The following is a 19,252-nucleotide window of genomic DNA, read 5'->3' as shown; positions in this document are numbered from 1 at the left end:
TAGGGTGTGGAAAGAGACCATCTGAAAAGTCCTGATATTGTGCTAAAGTGTCTTAAAACTGTGGAGTGTGTGGTAAGGGGCCATATGAAAAGTCCTCACATTGTGCTAAAACGTGCTAAAACTGTGGTGAATGTGGTAAGAGATCGTCTGAAAAGTCCTCGCATTGTGCTAAAACGTCTTAAAACTGTGGAGGGTGTGGAAAGAGACCGTCTGAAAAGCCCTCACATTGTGCTAAAACATCTTAAAACTGTGGAGGGTGTGGTAAGGTGCCATCTGAAAAGTCCTCACATTGTGCTAAAATGTGCTAAAACTGTGGAGGGTGTGGCAAGAGACTGTCTGAAAAGTCCTCACATTGTGCTAAAACGTGCTAAAACTGTGGAGGGTGTGGTAAGGGACCATCTGAAAAGTCCTCACATAAAACTGTGGAGGGTGTGGTAAGGGACCATCTGAAAAGTCCTCACATTGTGCTAAAACATGCTAAAACTGTGGAGGGTGTGGTAAGAGACCATCTGAAAAGTCCTCACATTGTGCTAAAACATGCTAAAACTGTGGAGGGTGTGGTAAGAGACCATCTGAAAAGTCCTCACATTGTGCTGAAACATGCTAAAACTGTAGAGGGTGTGGTAAGAGACCATCTGAAAAGTCCTCACATTGTACTAAAACGTGCTAAAACTGTGGAGGGTGTGGTAAGAGACCGTCTGAAAAGTCCTCATATTGTGCTAAAACATGCTAAAACTGTGGAGAATGTGGTAAGGGACCGTCTGCCAGCACCACCCCACCCCCCACCCCATATTGGTCATATCGGTCCATACCTATTTATTATGAGTAGAAAAAGACCACAGAGTCTCCAGAAACACTTTTCCACCATCGCTTCTCGTGGCAGAACTGTGCCGTTCCATACCAATCTAGGTTCGTTGACATGGTTACAGTTATTTTTCCATTTTGGTGTTGCGAAATAAGGATTAGAATGAACTGACTGGGCAATTGACCAATCGTGAGTCGCCATATCACTAAAGGCATTCCAGCAGAACAATTCTCTGTCCTGAGTACAGTTAGCGAACCGTGTTGAGAAATTCGGGCTGTGAATGATTTGTAATCATTCCATAACTAATCATGCTGCGGAAATGCTCCTGGAATCATTACTCACTGTGCTCAGAACTGTTCGGCCCAATGGTGGAAAAGTGCTTAAATATTGCAGAGCCGTGTAATAATAATAAATAAGGTTTAAAGAGTCTGATGTACTATAGCAGTCAAATTTAGCAAGGACAGGGCATGCAGATATGCAGGTGAGAGGTTAGGCAAGACCTGACTGGCTCATTTGAACAGGTCATGGACTATTTATTCTAACCTGCCCTGTTAAACATTTTATAATGCTGTATGGTTTTTCATCATTTTCAAAGAACTCAGTAACAAAATACGTTATTTTTTCTTTGTGTAGGGTAGAGCTGTTTCTCGCTCTGTGTCTTGGAAGGGAAACTGGAGCATTTGCATATGTGATGCTGGCTGCAATTTCACATCCGTTAGCATAGGCAGCACATTTGTGAATTTATTGACGGAGATTGGGGAGTTGGCTAAATTTGCGGATGGCATGTTGAAACATGTCCATCAGGCTGTCAGACTCGTCATTATCACTTAGGCCACCGAGCCTGCCCAAACGTGTGCCTCTCCGATGCTCACCTTCCTCCAGCCCATCATCTTATTCCATCTTATAACACTTATACCATGTCTACACAGCAGGCGAGCGATGCGATGCAGCAAACCAGAAATGCACACTTGCATGGAGTGATGGAGTGTTATACATGTAATGTAAATTTTTTATTTTTTTATGTCATTCACACTTCCACTCAGTACAGACTAGTTCGCAAAGAGAATAATAGTTCACCCAAAAATGAAAATTCTGCCATAATTTACTCATCTTCATGTTGTCTCAAACCAGTATTACTTTCTTTCTAATGTGGAACACAAAAGGATGTGTTTGATAAACTACGTAAGTTCTTGTGTGAGCCACTGTGAACCAGCTTCTCTCATTGCGCTCATGAACATTCAACGGACATCAAGACTTTCACTGAAAAATTACTTGAGATCCAGGTTGTTTCTCAACAAAACCTATCGTGATCCTTCAGAAGACTTAGAATATGATGCCCGAGTTTCATGGACTACTTTTATGATACTTTTGGGTCCTTTTTTAAGTTTTAAAGTGAGTCACTATTAAATACCATTCAATCATTACTGATTTTATTAGGTTACACCAACCAACTAATTTTAAGTGTTAGATCAGGAAATGAATAGCTTCTTAAAAGGATAGTTCACCCAAAAATTAAAATTATCTCATCATTTACTCACCCTCATGCCATCCCAGATGTGTAGGATTTTCTTCTGCAGAACACAAATGATTATTTTTAGACAAATATCTCAGCTCTGTAGGTCCATACAATGTAAGTGAATAGTGGCCAGAACTTTGAGGGTCCAAAAAAACACATAAAGGCAGCATTAAAATAATCCATATTACTCCAGTGGTTTAATCTATATCTTCAGAAGCGATATGATAGGTGTGGGTGAGAAACAGATCAATATTTAAGTCCTTTTTTACCCTAAATCTCCACTGTCACTTTCACATTCTTCTTTTTTTGGGGGGGGGGGATTCACATTCTTTGTGCATATCACCACCTACTGGGCAGGAAGGAGAATTTATAGCACTCGTGAGGTGCGCACGCATGTCCACAGTGTTGAGCTGAACCGCTAAAAAAAAAATTTGTTGGCGAGAGGAAAGTGTTGCTTTTCGCCTGGTTGACATTCAGACCCAGGTTTTTCATATGGTAAAGCAATAAGTCTCTCTGCTCACTCAGCATGGTCTCTGATTGGGCCAGAACAGCCAATCGTTGAGTTAATTCAACACATGCACAGCGTTCATTTCCAATGGGGCGAGTGCTGCATCGATATATTTCGTGAACGTACGGGGAGCCAGAGAAGGACCAAAAGAAAGGATTTTGAACAGATACGCAGTTCCCTTAAACGCGAATCTCAAAAATCTGCCTTTTACGTGGCACAATTGGTACATGAAAGTACTCGTCCTTCAGGTCTGCTGACACAAACTAGTCCCATGGATGGATGTGTGGTAGGATTTGAGCGCAGGATTCAAGTGTGGTGGGACCACAGATGAAGAAACGCCATTGAAGTGGGGTAGTTTTATTAGTATATCAATCCACTTTTCAATCACACAGTACTTTTTGGAACCCAATTTGTTTTTATTGTAATTTATAATAATAATAATAATAATAATAATAATAATAATAATAATTTTATGATACATTGGTAATACATTTCAGTTGTAATTTCTTAAAGCTTTTATTTTGAAAGTGTGGTGCTGAGCGCTCCAAGAAGTCTGTGTTTGAGTGTTTGTTTGTAGGCATCTTCCATAGACCACCTGTATTCTGAGGCTGTGAGAGATATGCCGTCATCCCCATTGTCAGAACCACTGAACATGATGAGCCGTGCGTTCCCACAGAGGGCCAGAGCTTATCACGTGCATATCGTACCGCCGATGACACTGTGTCAGAGAATTGAGGGGTTTGCAGGGTTTGTGCCCACGCAAGATCCTCCTCAAATCCATCCAGCTCAACCTCGCGGCTCCGTCGTGCCTCCTTAACGTGGTCCCTCGGGATCTAACACAGAGAAGGTGGGTGGGAGGGCACAAGAGACGAGAATCGTCCCTCAGAACAAGGACGATTCTTAAGCGAAGCGTCCTGAGACTCATGTTCTGACACATTCAGAACACTTGCGGATCTTTAAAAAGACTTTTTGTGAAAAAGTCTGTAAATAAAATACTATATATATATATATATATATATATATATATATATATATATATATATATATATATATATATATATATATACAGTATACATATGAAAGGATACAATTCCCCTGCTGGAATGCTGTGAGGAAGCAGGTAAGTGCTCGCTACGATGTTGCATTGTCAAAGCGACGAGTGTCTGAAGTGAAGACCCGTTCACCGAGAACGTTTTCAACGCCGATGTAGCGAAAACTTCACCGAAACACACAGGGGAGCAGTAATCCTTCTCGCTGCAGGCACAAGAGAACAGGTCATGAGTCGTCCTGTTCACGTCTCGCAGAAAAGATCCATCTGCTGAAAATGTATCTCGATGGCGAAGCGGAGAGGGTTTCCTAGACAAAGTTGAACGTTTGTAGTCATGAAGGAAGAAAAATCTGAAGTAATGGTGATTGAGCGCCCGCTTATATAGGCTGAAGGCACACCTAAAGGGGTAGAACTGAAATCACCATTGCCAATCAGAAGATTGGTATTATTGTACAAGGGTTTCAACTAGGTCATCGAGGAAAGTATTTCCCCATGCTGCTTACAGCAATGTCGAGTGAACTGAATCGAAAGGGAACTAGAGAATAACAAGTTTTTTGGTGACATGAGACTGTACAACCCTTTTTGTTTCTAAGAGGAACTTTATTTTATAGGGTGAGTTCACCATACTCTTCATCATCTTTCTTGTGTGGTCATTACCCCTGTGTACTTTGCTCTTGATTTTTAAATGATATTGGAAAGGAAAAGACTTCAAGCCCCTTTTTGCTGCATGGATGCTAAAAACAGGTCATATGGATTGCAGAAAAATCCTTCCAGTGACAAGTTACAACCAACTTGGTCTCATAGAATCACGTTAAGGCGGTCGCACACCGGATGAGAAGGGCCACGCCGCGTCATGGCTAGGACACGGCAAAGGTATCAAACACAGGGCGCGTCTATGCGGTTCAGGTGGCAGGCAGTACACACAAAAGTTACCAAGGTTTTTCCCTTCTTCAAGAATGAACAAGGCCAGAGTAAATAATATCAATTGATTAAAGTCAACTTATTAGGGTTTTCAATACTAGAGGTGCTACAACAACAATTACTTTTATTCACTTTCACACAAATCACAAGTATAGTGGCAGATTATCAGTTCATAAACACTTTTTGCTCTGTTCCTCACACTATGTTATCTTAAACGCTTTCACTATTGCGCATGACTTGTAAGGTGATATATTTTAGTTTGAATTACATAACCAACTACATTTACAAGCGTATCCTTGTAGGATCTAGTTGTGCAGTAGCTCAACTGATAGATCATTGTACTTGCAATGCAAAGGACCAGGGTACGAGTCCTAAAGAGCACAAGAGTCAACAAATGAGTTGAAAGTGTCATTGGAGCACCACAAAAGGATGTGGTTGCTTAAGCAATTGTGCTTTTCATCACAAATGTGCTTTTCTGACACTGCTGGTTAGGTTTAGGTTTAAGGTTTAGAGTAGGGAGGTTGATTTTGTTGAAAACTCGATAGAGAATTAACCTTAAAAAACTATTTTTTTCCTCTTTTAGCAGCACACAGTGGACATTTGACCTCAGAACTGCTGCAATACTTGTAATAAACCACATAATGTAATTTTGCAAAAATTGCACCATAAGATAAGGCTAGCTACAGCTCTTAGAAAAAAAAAAGGATGACCTGATGTCATCCTCTTTAAATTTCACTAAGAACTTTTTATTGTGTATATTGTGAAGTTCTAGAACACCTGCTGCTAGTTCTAGATCCATGGTGTGGATTACGGGGGGTCTAGGGGGGTCTCAGACCCCCTGAATGCAAGAGGAGACCCCCTGGAAAGATAATTTGGGTATTCTTGGGGGCTCTCGTTTAAAATCATGCGATTAATTAAAAATGATGTTTAACTCAGTTTTGTTTAATGCTGTAGCAATGAATATTTTAAATTTGCCATAAAAACATTTTATTCTGTTCAGTGTGATTTTCTAAAACCTGATCGGAAACACCAGCGAAGTGGTAGGCCTAATGCAGTTAGCATCATCTAAATATTTTCAAGTTTTTAGAGACATACCAGTAAGACAGAATGATAGAAATTCTTTTTTTTTATTTTATTTTTTTTTATCAAAATGTCTCGAATGTCAATGTGTATATTGTGTGATAGTTTGCAAAGAGTATAAAGATGTAAACACAAAACCTGTAATCTTTCCATTATTAGTATTTTTTTTTATTTAATTTAATTGTATTCTTTTTTTTTTTTTTTTGCTTCAAAATGGCATGAATATTTTTTTTATTTTTTTTTTTGCGTAATTTTTCCATTTCCCCAGGCATTGTTTTTCCTTTGTTCACATGTTGCGCCTAATGGGAAATACCTGAAAAAAATATTATATATTATATTATGTAATATATTAAATTATAATTTATAATGATTATAATATAGTTATCATAATATGTAGTTATAAATATATTTTGTTGCCTGTGTTTCCAAAATCAGTTACTAGGGTCCACGTCCGTCAGTCCACCAACACCGCTTCACCGCTATAATTATTTAACCCTCTTGTAAAAGAATGATGATAAATGATGGTGTATATTCAAAAGGTAGATGGATTTAGTGTGAGACAATGGTGAGATGATGTCACACTGGCATGTTGAGACTTCTCCCTCTGCTCACACATCTGCACCCAATGATTTATGCAGTCCTTCTGTGTATGTGTAAGAGCATGTTTATGTTACTCCTATACATCACTTCTCAGTGAAAATGTGAAAGTAAAGTAATTGCAAAGGTAAATAAACTCCATACCACACAAAAAGGAGACTATCAAACCACTTTTAGTTTAGACTTAGTTTACAGACACACATTAATGAGCTCTTAATGAGGTTATTCAAGAGTAATCAAGATCACTGCTGGGCGTTTTATTGTTCTTTTTCTGGAGTTTGCAGATAAAGAAGCAGAAATATATTTACTTGGACTTTTTAATAACAAACCTTAAACCTTGAAGCTAATCTTGAGCCAATCTTCTTAAGAAATTGTGAGTGGTGTTTGCCTTTGCAAAAAATCGCTGTCATGATAAAGAGTGTTATGGGTGATCCCCAAGTCTCTATTACATTCTGGCTAGGGTACCTCCTTCAGTGTAAACCTATAGGATTTTTTTGCATTTTTTATCATCTGCCAGTTGAAAATCGGGAGTCCAATCACTTAGAAAATGAATAGCACCCCAAAGTTTAATACAGAAGTTTAGGGGTTTGTACAAATCCCAAACCCTAAGTATAAGCAATAGTAGTAGAGATGCGTGCCTTAGCAATATTAATAAATGTAGCTGAACTGGACTTTGTGGACAGTAGTAAGTTTTAGATGAAACAACACTGGTTTTGTGTATTTCTACCAGTTATCTCTATTAGATTCTGTTAAGAGTAGAAGTTGTGATGTGAACATTTGTTACTACACTGTAAAATATGTCCGTCATTTTAAAGGCGCACTCAGTCATTTGTTTCCTCATTTAAAAAGTTTAACTGAGTGCACCTTTAACGGTAAAATATTGTAAAAATTCTACAGAAAAAAAAAAAGTTAATTGGTTAGCGGGTAGTTACCTTAACATATACGGTAATCAATTATAAAATGTATTTAACAAGACAATACGAGTAATTTTACTGTAAATAATGTACTTGTTTAGGTGTAAAAAGAATGATTTTACTGTATAATTAAGGGTAAAAATTTAAAATTATGTTTAACTAGAGAATACTTGTACTTTTTACTGTAAACTATTGTTAAAATTACAGTGAAAAACAATAATCGAGCATTCCCACTATTCCATGCGTGACCCATCATATTTCAATATACAGTATTTTATGGGAATTGTTATGTTTCTTCTTATTTTTTATAACAGTTATGTACAGTATAGTGGGGTGTTCTGTGTTATATTTTATGTAGTTTAGTTAATGTTATAATAATGTAATAATGTTATTGCATTATTTTTGTGTCACATGTGTTACCCTGGTGGAGTTTTGTGTTTTTGTGAGTGACACTGTGTCTCTACATGTGTATTAATTATTGCTCCTGGAATTCATTGTGTGGCCTTTTGTAGTTACTACGATGATTAACAATACATTTTAAACGAAAAAGAAGAATTTTATAGTTCCACAAGTTTACTATATCAAGTTTATATAATATAATATCAATGGTAGGGAACTGTAAAATATACAGGCATCAGTCTTGCATCCAGTAAAGCCTGAAACATGGTCACCGTATTTTTTAAAGTCAATTTCTGGCAACCACAGCTGCCGGTATTTTACAGTAAATGTATTTTTTACAGTGTATAATCAATAAGAAATTATTTTGTTCATATGATTTAGACTCATTTACAGAGTTTAACTCTTTTACTGCAGCATTTATTGTTGACATTATATAGTATATTCATATATTTTTGGGGTAACACTAACCTTATTTGAGTAAACACTTCAAACTACTTCAAACATTACAAAACTATGTGTGGTAGCACAGTTAATTGTACTATTGAGAATGAACATTTAAAAGTTTTAGGATTATGGACAGTTTATTTCACATGAGTTCCTTTACATTCCAGGGAAGTTGATATTTCATCAACTAATTAAGCTTTACATGAAGGTTTCTGAATAATTTTGACAGAATTTTAAGAGAGATCAGGTGTCATCATTGCTTTTAAGATGCACTGGAGTTCATGGCAAAACAATTCTGATTTTTAAAGAGTGCATTTGCAACAGTGGTATTCAGCAAACAGTGTTCATGGGGCTTATTTGTTGTTCCACCTGGCCTACAATCTCCCTTTCATAAAATGTGAATCACATTAATACAAGTCCACACAAAGCATGCTTGTACATTTGGTTTTAGAGGGAATATTTGGGATGTCTTTATTGTTTTAGACAAGCTCTAACATGCGCTCTGTGCGTGAGTGTGTGCGTGTGAGAGAGAAACCTCATCCTATGATGATGAACTTGTCTTGGTCTATAAAGAAACCCTTCATCAATATACATTACATTTATAAGTATCTAGATGTTTGGTGCCATGAAAGACTATTACCATACTGTAACATATTGTAATCCCAGGCCAATGATGTAAGCAGTATAGGATCAAATTCTTATCTACTGTATAACAATCATGAAGAAAATAACTCTGTCTTCATTCATGTCTGTTTTACTTCAGTACTCTCCGTTGCTCAAGAAGCTGTACTGTCAGATTGCCAAGACCTGTCCGATTCAGATCAAACTGGCTTCATCACCTCCAAACGGCAGTGTCATTCGAGCAATGCCCATCTATAAGAAGGCCGAACACGTCACAGAAGTGGTCAAGCGTTGCCCTAACCATGAACTCGGACGGGACTTCAATGAAAGTATGTACATGGATTGAATAGAAGCTGGAGTGCCAAGTTCTTGAGTGGTTGTACTGTCTATAAACAACTATACTTAAATATAAAAAATAAAAATATAAAATCAGCTGCTGGTGAATTTAAAGTTTAACAGTTTCAGGTAACAGGTTTCATTAACATCTAGGGTGTTGTACAGCCTTACATTATCAGAAAATTGAGGACATTGTGATTAAACCTTTGCTTTAACAAGTATCACAGTTACTTAAAGTGATAGTTCACCCAAAAATGACAATTCTCTCATCATTTACTCACCCTCATGCCATAACATATGTGTATGACTTTCTTTCTTCTGCAGAACACAAATGAAGATTTAAAAAAAAAAAAAAAAAACTAAGCTCTGTAGGGCCATACAATTCAAGTGAATGGTGGCCAGAACTTTGAAGGTCCAAAAAGCACATAAAGGCAGCATAAAAGTAATCCATAAGACTCCAGTAGTTAAATCCATATCTTCAGAAGTGATATGATAGGTGTGGGTGAGAAACAGATCAATATTTAAGTCCTTTTTTACTAAAAAAAATAATCTCCACATTTTCACATTCTTCTTATTTTATTTATTTATTTTTATTAGTTTATTTTTTCCGACATTTCTTTTTGCATATCGTCACCTTCTGGGCAGGCAGGAGAATGTTTTGTAAAAACGATTTAAATATTGATCTGTTTCTCATCCACGCTTCTGAACATATACTAGATTTAACCACTTTACAGTGTGGTTTCACATCTTTACAATGTGCCAGTTCCAGACTAAATTAGTTCTGATCTTACCTCAGCCCCGAGTATCAAAGGCAGTTCTGATGCTGCTTTGGTTCTGTGTAAATGAAATGCAGCATCAAAGCAGCCTCAAATTTACAGTATACAGTATATTTTATAATTTATTTTTTCATATTTAAAATATAATTTCATATTTTCATTCATATCTATATTTTTCCATGTTTATATTGAAAACATTAAAATCATAATATTATTTATGCAATTGTTATGTAAATATATATCTTCTTGTTACATACAGTTGAAGTCAGAGGTTTACATACACCTTAGCCAAATACATTTAAACTCTGATTTCTGACATTTAATCATAGAACTCATTCCCTGTCTTAGGTCAGTTGGGATCACTGCTTCATTTTAAGAATGTGAAATGTCAGAATAATAGTAGAGAGAATGATTTATTTCAGCTTTTATTTCTTTCATCATATTCCCAGTGGGTCAAACATTTTGGGTAGCCTTCCACAAGCTTCTCATAATAAGTTGCTGGAATTTTGGTCCATTCCTCCAGACAGAACTGGTGTAACTGAGTCAGGTTTGTAGGCCTCCTTGCTCACACACGCTTTTTCAGTTCTGCCCACAAATTTGCGATCGGATTGAGGTTAGGGCTTTGTGATGGCCAGTCCAATACCTTTGTTGTCCTTAAGACATTTTACCACAACTTTGGAGGTATGCTTGGGGTCATTGTCCATTTGGAAGACCCATTTGCAACCGAGCTTTAACTTCCTGGCTGATGTCTTGAGATGTTGCTTCAATATATCCAAAAAAATTTCCTTCCTCTTGATGCCATCTATTTAGTGAAGTGCACCAGTCCCTCCTGCAGCAAAGCACCCCCACAACATGATGCTGCCACCCCCATGCTTCACGGTTGGGATGGTGCTCCTCGGCTTGCAAACCTCACCCTTTTTCCTCCAAATATAACGATAGTCATTATGGCCAAAAAGTTCCATTTTAGTTTCATCAGACCAGAGGACATTTCTCAAAAAAGTAAGATCTTTGTCCCCATGTGCACGACATAACTGTAGTCTGGGTTTTTTTATGGCAGTTTTGTAGTATTTGCTTCTTACATGCTGAGCAGCCTTTCAGCTTATGTCAATATAGGACTCGTTTTACTGTGGATATAGATACTTGTCTACAGTTTCCTCCAGCATCTTCACAAGGTCTTTGCTGTTGTTCTGGGATTGATTTGCACTTTTCCCACCAAATTACATTCATCTCTAGGAGACAGAATGCATCTCCTTCCTGAGCGGTATGATGGCTGCGTAGTCCCATGGTGATTATACTTGCATACTATTGTTTGTACAGATGAACGTGGTACCTTCAGGTGTTTGGAAATTGCTCCCAAGGATGAACCACTTGTGGAGGTCCACAATTTTTTTTTCTGAGGTCTTGGCTGATTTCTTTTGATTTTCCCATCATGTCAAGAAAAGAGGCACTGAGTTTGAAGGTAGGCCTTAAAATACATCCACAGGTACGCCTCCAATTCAGTACACCTCCTATTAGAAGCTAATTGTCTATGTGTCTAAAGGCTCGAAATCATTTTCTGGAATTTTCCAAGCTGCTTAAAGGCACAGTTATCTTAGTGTATGTAAACTTCTGACCCACTGGAATTGTAATATAGTAAATTAAAAGTGAAACAATCTGTCAGTAAACAATTGTTAGAAAAATTACTCGTGTCATGCACAAAAAAGATGTCCTAAATGACTTGCCAAAACTATAGTTTGCTAATATTAAATCTGTGGAGTGTTTAAAATATTAGTTTTAATGACTTCAACCTAAGTGTATGTAAACTTCTGACTTCAGCTGAATCCCACTTCAGATGCAACTTCTGTAACACATTTGTAGTGTAAAGATGACTTAAGACATTTGTATAATTATTAGCCAATGTTTGGAGATGTTCATACTTTGACATTGCTTACTAACTTGGTTAAAGGTAAACTGCGGAGGGTTTCTCATTACATTTTTTGTTAGAAATTAACAAAATACCATTTTTGAGCCAGTACATAAAGAATCCTTGTTCAAAATCACGTTCTTGCCTTACTTTGAGTCACTATGGTAAGCCTACAATAATGATTTCTGTTCGATTTGCCAGGTAATTTCAGGCTTCCGTCATTCGTCCTTAAGTGTTTACATCATGTACGTATGGCATATATTATGCTACTTGCTTACTTTCTCCTCAAGTAACTTTTTATTTTTTCTAGCCTAACCCTAGCCCAAAATGTTATGTTTAGACCACAAATGTCGATAGAGTACTTTAAAATCAGAACATTTAAACAGCAGTAGATAATTTTTAAGCAGTATAATTAAATTAGCAGCAACAGAAAGCTTTGGACCTTCAAATGTAAAAGTTCAGTAACACTTAACATTAATGATAGCTTCCCTTTGTTAAGGGGTTATAAAGGGCTCATTTATGATAAGTAATTTATAAAAGCATTATAAATTATTAATATGCAGTTATAACTATATGAATAAAAAGAGTGACTTTCATGCAGTATTTGCCACATAGTGAGCATTTTAGTTTGTGTGTTATAAATGCTTAATAAATACACTTATTCATATTTATATTAATCAAAAACATAAAACTCATGATTTATGTCTCAATGCAGCAAAAATAGATTATTATAGTGATTATTATAGTATTATATAGTGTATAATTAGAGTGGTTATGGCATTGTACTACAGTCCGCTTTGTGTTTATATCAATGACTGTAATATCTTGACTCACTCTTTTTGTAAACTTTTCACGCTGATGTCAAAAGAATGGTCCTATTCTGAGTGGTGTCCTAACTTACCTAGTCCTAGTTATCTAATGTCCTCTGCAAAAACACTTTTCAGGTATCATAATAGTAAAGACTGATGACCATTAAACCATACTGAACTTTATACGCATAGGTTTCTAATATTGGCAACGCCTTAATAAAAGCTTCTTATGTGTTAACTTTGCATTAAGGTTCATTTTCATAGGTTACTAATTTGTTATTAAGCATTTATAACATGTTAGGTCAAATGGCTCACTATTTGGCAGTTTTTGCATGATGTTAAGACTACAATGTTTTAGAATTCATTTGTAAATTACTTATTACTCATTAATAAACCCCTTTATAAACCCTAACCCTAACCCTAGAATGAATTTGTAAATTACTTATTAGTCATTTATAAACCCTAACCCTAACCCTAGAATGAATTTGTAAATTACTTATTAGTCATTAATAAACCCCCTAATAAACCCTTAACAAAGGAAACATTAATGTAAGTGTTGCCAAATTTTCTAATGTATTGTAGCCACTTTGACCATTACTCTTTTCTTTGCCTGCTGTCTCTGTCCAGGTCAGACAGCTCCTGCCAGTCACTTGATACGAGTGGAGGGCAATAATTTGTGTCAGTATGTGGACGACCCCATGACAGGCCGACAGAGTGTTCTAGTTCCATATGAGTCTCCACAGGTTAGTTTAATAATTGCAGAAGTATTTATGTGTTACAGTGTGTGTCTTACAGCATTGTGTTGCATAATTCTTATGACACTGACCTAATAATTGGTGTTTGCTTAGGCAAGAATTATTATTACTATTGCTTATATTGAGGGTTATGGATTTGAACAAACCCTTAATGATAAGTATTCCCTTACAAAAAAAAAAGTTCCGACAAACTTTTCGCAAACTTGCTGCAAATTTCCCACTCATTATTTTCACATGCAAATGAGCTTGCAATTCGCCACAAATGTTTGCCCAGCCTGATCTCATGAAATTTATGTGACAATTGTTGAAGAATAAAATTATTTGCTTCATTACACGTTTGGCTGCAGTTTCGTAGTGAAATGTCCAGTGGGGGGTGCCAAAAGCGAGTGAAATGGTGTCGTAATCAGGTGTTTAAGGTGAATACTAGATGGGAGTTTTAATGAGTAAAAAGTACCTCCCTTACCTCAAACTTTAGCCTAAACCTAACCAATAGTGTCCTAAAAGATAAATAAGAGGTGAACCAAACAGATGTTCTAACCCTAAAAGCCCTGACATACTTCATACGAAATCGAAGAAAGAATGGGTGTGATGTCATTTAGAACAAAATCTGGCCAAAAAGAAGGTGTTTTTGCATTCATTTTGGTGGTTCGTAACAGCTCGTCTGGGTGAACATTTAGGAAAACTTCTAACCGGCTGCTAAACACCTTCTTGCTGCCATTGGTCCACGTCATATTTTAAACCACAAACAGCACACATACACTACATTAAATTTATATTATGCATTTAAGCATATACTCTAGGACCAAAGTCAAACTTATATCCATAAGTGCACACACAAATATTCACATATATGTTTTTTTTTGTAAAGTGATGTGTCAAACCACACAATGATTATTCAGGACACTAAACGTGTTCTGACTGGCTATAAAAAGCCTAGGGATGATTCTCAGTAACATTATCTGTAATTCAGACATGACAACTATCGGAAAGATTTAGCATGTTATTGGTCTTGGCAGACTAGATCTGCTTCGATGCTGCTGATGCAGTGCAAGTACAGAGAAATGCTACTTCTAGAACATACACAGACATAGTTAAGCATGTGGAAATGCTGCTGCACAATTAGAAAAACACAAGAGAAAAACTGTGAGGTGGGTGACATGTTGGAATATAAGATAACATTTGACACAATCTACAGTGGCAAGACAAAGTAGGTGAACCTTTTGGAATTAGCTGATTTTCTGCATTAATTGGTCATAAAATGTGATCTCATCTTCATCAAAGTCACAAGTATAGACAAACACGATGGTGCTTAAGCTAACAGCACACAAACAATTATAATCTTTCATGTCTTTATTGAACACATCCCATTAAAACTTTACAGTGCTGTGGATTTAAAAACTGGTCGATCCTCCTTTGGCAGCAATAACCTCAACCAAGTCTTTCCGGTAGCTGTGGATTAGACCTGCACAACGTTCATAAGGAATTTTGGACCACTCTTTCTTACCAGTTTTGGACCTATCCTCAGGATGTCTGGTGTGAACGGCTCTCTTGAGGTCATTCCACAGCATCTCTATTGGGTTAAGGCCTGGGCTCCAACTGGGCCACTCTAGAAGGTGGATTTTCTTTTTTTGAAGCCATCCTGTAGTGGATTTACTTTGATGTTAATGGTCATTGTCGTGCTGCATCACTCAACTTCTACTGAGCTTTAGCTGACGCACAGCTATCCTGACAATGTCCTGTAGGATATCTTGATAAACTTGGGAATTAATTTTTCCCTCAGTGATGGCAAGTGGTCCAGGTCCCAAAGCAGCCCTAAATCATGCTCCTTCCACCTTACTTCACAGTTGGGATGTTGTCATGTTGGTATGCGGTACCCTTTTTGCTGCATGTTCTTCTCAAACAATTCAACCTTTCATCAGTCCAAAGAATATTTTCCCAGTAGTGCTGTGGTGGTCTTTGGCAAACTTCAGGCTGCAGCAATATTTTTGTTGGAAAGCAGCAGCTTCCTTCATGGTGTCCTGCCATGGACACCATGCCTGTTTCATGTTTTCTGTATAGTAGACTCATGAACAGTGATGTTAACCAGTTCCAATGATTCCTTCTAGTTTTTAGCTGTCACTCTAGGATTCTTTTTTACCTCATTGAGCATTCTGCGGTGTGCCCTTTGAGTCATCTTAGCTAGATGGCCACTTCTAGGGAGAGTAGCCACAGTACTAAATTGTCTCCATTTATAAACAATTTGTCTAACTGTGGACAGATGAATACATAAGCTCTTTGAGTTAACTTTGTAACCCTTTCCAGCTTTATTCAAAGCAAAAATTCTTGATTGTATGTCTTCTGAAATCTCTTTTTTGCAAGGTATGGTCCACATCAGCAAATGCTTCTTGTGAACAGCAAACTCAAAATGGTTGTGTGCTTTTTATAAATCAAAGTAGCTCTAACCCACACCTCCAATCTCATTTCATTAATTGGATGCCAGGTTTGCCAATTCCTTACTCTAATTAGCTTTTGTTGATGTCATTAGCCTAAGGGTTCATATACTTTTTACAGCCTATACTGTGAATGTTTGAATTATGTATTCAATATGTACAAGAAAAATACAATAATTTGTGTGTTATTAGTTAAAACAGATTATTTTTGTTCATTATTGAAATTTAGATGAAGATCAAACCAGATTTTAAGACAAATGTATACATAAATGCAGGTAATTCCAAAGGGTTCGCATACATTTTTTTTTGCCACTGTATAAAACCTTTTCAAAACATATGTAATATGTTTTTTTTTTTTTTTCAAAGTTCCTCTAAGGCAAGTCAGGTCACTCGGCGGCCATGTTCGTAATGCATGATGCTACTTTCTAAGGATAAAGCTCCTATCTGCTTGAATGGGGAAAGATTAAAATCTCCAAAACGATTGGTCAAGATTACAAGCAAATAAAATATTTTAAACCAACAAAAAAATCTGACCACAATTGTTTCTGTAACGTTGGTGTCTGGAGTGGAAGAGGAAGAGAGGAGATGCAGGAGTAAGTAATTTCAGTCTTTTAATTATGATCATTGGAGTAGAACAATAGCTCGAGTGGAAGCTGGAGGGGAAACAAACAATAAATCTTAACATCAAAAATTAACTCAACGTAACACTTCACAACGTAACACTTCAAGGACTGACAAATGATGAAGAAAACTAGAGGGTATTTATAAACAAGAAATCTAATGAGGGAATGGAAGGCAGGTGCAGATGATGATGAGCAAATAGAAGTGATTAGGGCAGTGAATTCTGAGAAACGTAATGCAGGGAAAAACTTAAAAATATGAGTCCTTGAAGATATGAGGAAGACATACTGACAGTTTTATAAATAGTTCTTTAGCTGAAATCGTGCAAAAATAAAAAAAAAAAACATGCTTCTTTCAGGCTGCTCTTGCTAATGCACATGAAAACTGACAGTTTTTTATTGTTCTCGATGAAAACTGATAGACGATGTCTCTATCAAAAAAGGTGATTTTGGATATTTTAAGTTAAAAGACTTCCGTTCCAAGCTATCACCATTTCACCCATTCAAATGTATACCAGTGACCAGTCTCATTTAATACAGTATCGTTTTTAGTTTTAAAAAAAATGGCAATAAAAATTTATTTCGCAACAAAAAATAAGACACAGGGACTCCTGGGAACACTTCTGAGTGAACACTCAAATTAATAAATGAATCTGTTTTTTTAACCAGTTTTAGTGAAACAAATCATCTGAACAAACAGATTCACTCAAATGTGACTTCCCTACACTATTCTGGAGGTCTTTAGAATGTTCAATTTGTGTTAAATAACATGTATAACATAAATAACATTAAAAAAATATATAATACATGCCTTGTTCAATATAATTTAATTCTCTCTCTTTCTGTCTCTCTGTCTTTGTCTTTCTCAAGGTGGGGACTGATTTTACAACCATTCTGTATAATTTCATGTGCAACAGCAGTTGTGTTGGTGGAATGAACCGCAGACCTATCCTCATCATCATCACACTAGAGACACGGGAGTGAGTGCTGCATTATTACTTTCATTCCAGTCGGCAGAGCTGTAAAACAGTTGAGCCACGTATCCAACTGTTGTAAAATACTGTAGCTCAGGGGTCTTCAATCTTTTTTTTTTTTTTTACATTTTGTATAAAACGAGTGTTGCATTTTAAAGGGATAGTTCACCCAAAAATGAAAATTCTCACATCATTTACTCATGCCATCCCAGATGTATATGACTTTCTTCCTTCTGCTTAACACAAACAAAGATTTTTAGAAGAATATCTCAGCTCTGTAGGTCCATAAAATGCAAGTGAATGGTGGACAGAACTTTGAAGGTCCAAAAAGCATATGATGACAGCATACAACTAATCCATAAGACTCCAGTGATTCAATATATGTCATTAGAATTGATATGATATGTGTGGGTGAGAAACAGAACAATAATTAAATCATTTTTTGTATAAATTCCCCTCCTGCCCAGAAGGTGGCGATATGCACTAAGAATTAGGAAGTGACAGTGAAAGAGGAGATTTATAGTAAAAAGGACTTAAATATTGATCTGTTTCTCACCTACACCTATCATATACACTACCGGTCAAAAGTTTTGAAACACTCATTTTTTTTTATTTATTTATTTTTTTTTCACATTTTAGAATAATAGTAAAGTCATCAAAACTATGTAATAACATAAATGGAACTAGGGGAATTATGTTAATAAATCAAAACTGTGTTATATTTTAGCATCTTCAAAGTAGTCACCCTTTGCCTAGAATTTGCAGACATGTACTCTTGACATTTTCTCAACCAACTTCTTGAGGTATCACCCTGGGATGCTTTTTAAACAGTATTGAAGGAGTTCCCATCTATGTTGGGCACTTATTGGCTGCTTTTCTTTATTATTTGGTCCAAGTCATACATTTCAAAAACTTTTTTTTTTATTATTAAATTTTAGTTTTATAATGAAATAAATTAAAATGGTGGCACAATTATATTTTTGTCTACAAAACTAATTTCAAACATTTAAGCATACGCCTTCAGATCAAAAGATTTTAAAGATCATGAGAAACATTTCAGTCAAGTGTTTCAAAACTTTTGACCGGTAGTGTAACTCCAAAGACATTGATTTAATCACTGGAGTCGTATGGATTACTTTTATGCTGCCTTTTTGTGCTTTTTGGACCTTCAAACTTCTGCCCACCATTCACTTGCATTGTATAGACCTACAGAGCTGAGATATTTTTCTAAAAGTCTTTGTGTTCAGCGGAAAAATAAAGTCATACATATCTGGGATGGCATGAGGGTGAGTAAATGATGAGATAATTTTCATTTTTGGGTGAACTATTCCTTTAAGCCTGGCCTATAGTAACATGTAGAACCATATTAATGTATTAGCTTACTTCGAGTTGTATACTTGTACATTACATTTTAATGTGGGAGGAACAGTAAAAATCTTCTAACTTTAGCTTTAATATTATATTTCTGTTTAATACATAATTTTATTCATTCACAAAATTTGATTGAGATCGAACAATAATTGGTGGACCCCCTGTTGAACACACCTGGAGTATTGCATTAAAGGGATAGTTCACCCAAAAATGAAAATTCTCTTATCATTTACTCACCCTCATGCCATCCCAGGTGTGTATGAATTTCTTTCTTCTGCAGAACACAAACAAAGATTTTTAGAAGAATATTTCAGCTCTGTAAGTCCATACAACCTACAACATGTGGGTGTGAAATAGATCAATATTTAAGTTCTTTGTTTACTATAAATCTCCACTTTCAAACAGCCCTCTGAAGATTTTCTAAGA

The 19,252-nt window shown here is 36.3% G+C and overlaps 1 protein-coding gene across 2 annotated transcripts in view; it reads left to right on the top strand.

Moving 5' to 3' along the window:
* tp73 (tumor protein p73) overlaps positions 1-19,252 on the top strand; it is a 60,136-nt gene that overhangs the window by 18,271 nt on the left and 22,613 nt on the right. For both annotated transcript variants that reach the window (XM_051652464.1, XM_051652465.1), the window contains exons 3-5: positions 8,996-9,182; positions 13,305-13,420; positions 17,352-17,461. In XM_051652464.1, coding sequence (XP_051508424.1) covers positions 8,996-9,182; positions 13,305-13,420; positions 17,352-17,461 — 413 coding nt within the window. The remainder of the gene's footprint in view (positions 1-8,995; positions 9,183-13,304; positions 13,421-17,351; positions 17,462-19,252) is intronic.

This window comes from Myxocyprinus asiaticus, chromosome 24 (genome assembly GCF_019703515.2).
Source record: "Myxocyprinus asiaticus isolate MX2 ecotype Aquarium Trade chromosome 24, UBuf_Myxa_2, whole genome shotgun sequence".
Taxonomy (NCBI): Eukaryota; Metazoa; Chordata; class Actinopteri; order Cypriniformes; family Catostomidae; genus Myxocyprinus; species Myxocyprinus asiaticus.
This window is presented reverse-complemented; position numbering and strand designations above follow the sequence as displayed.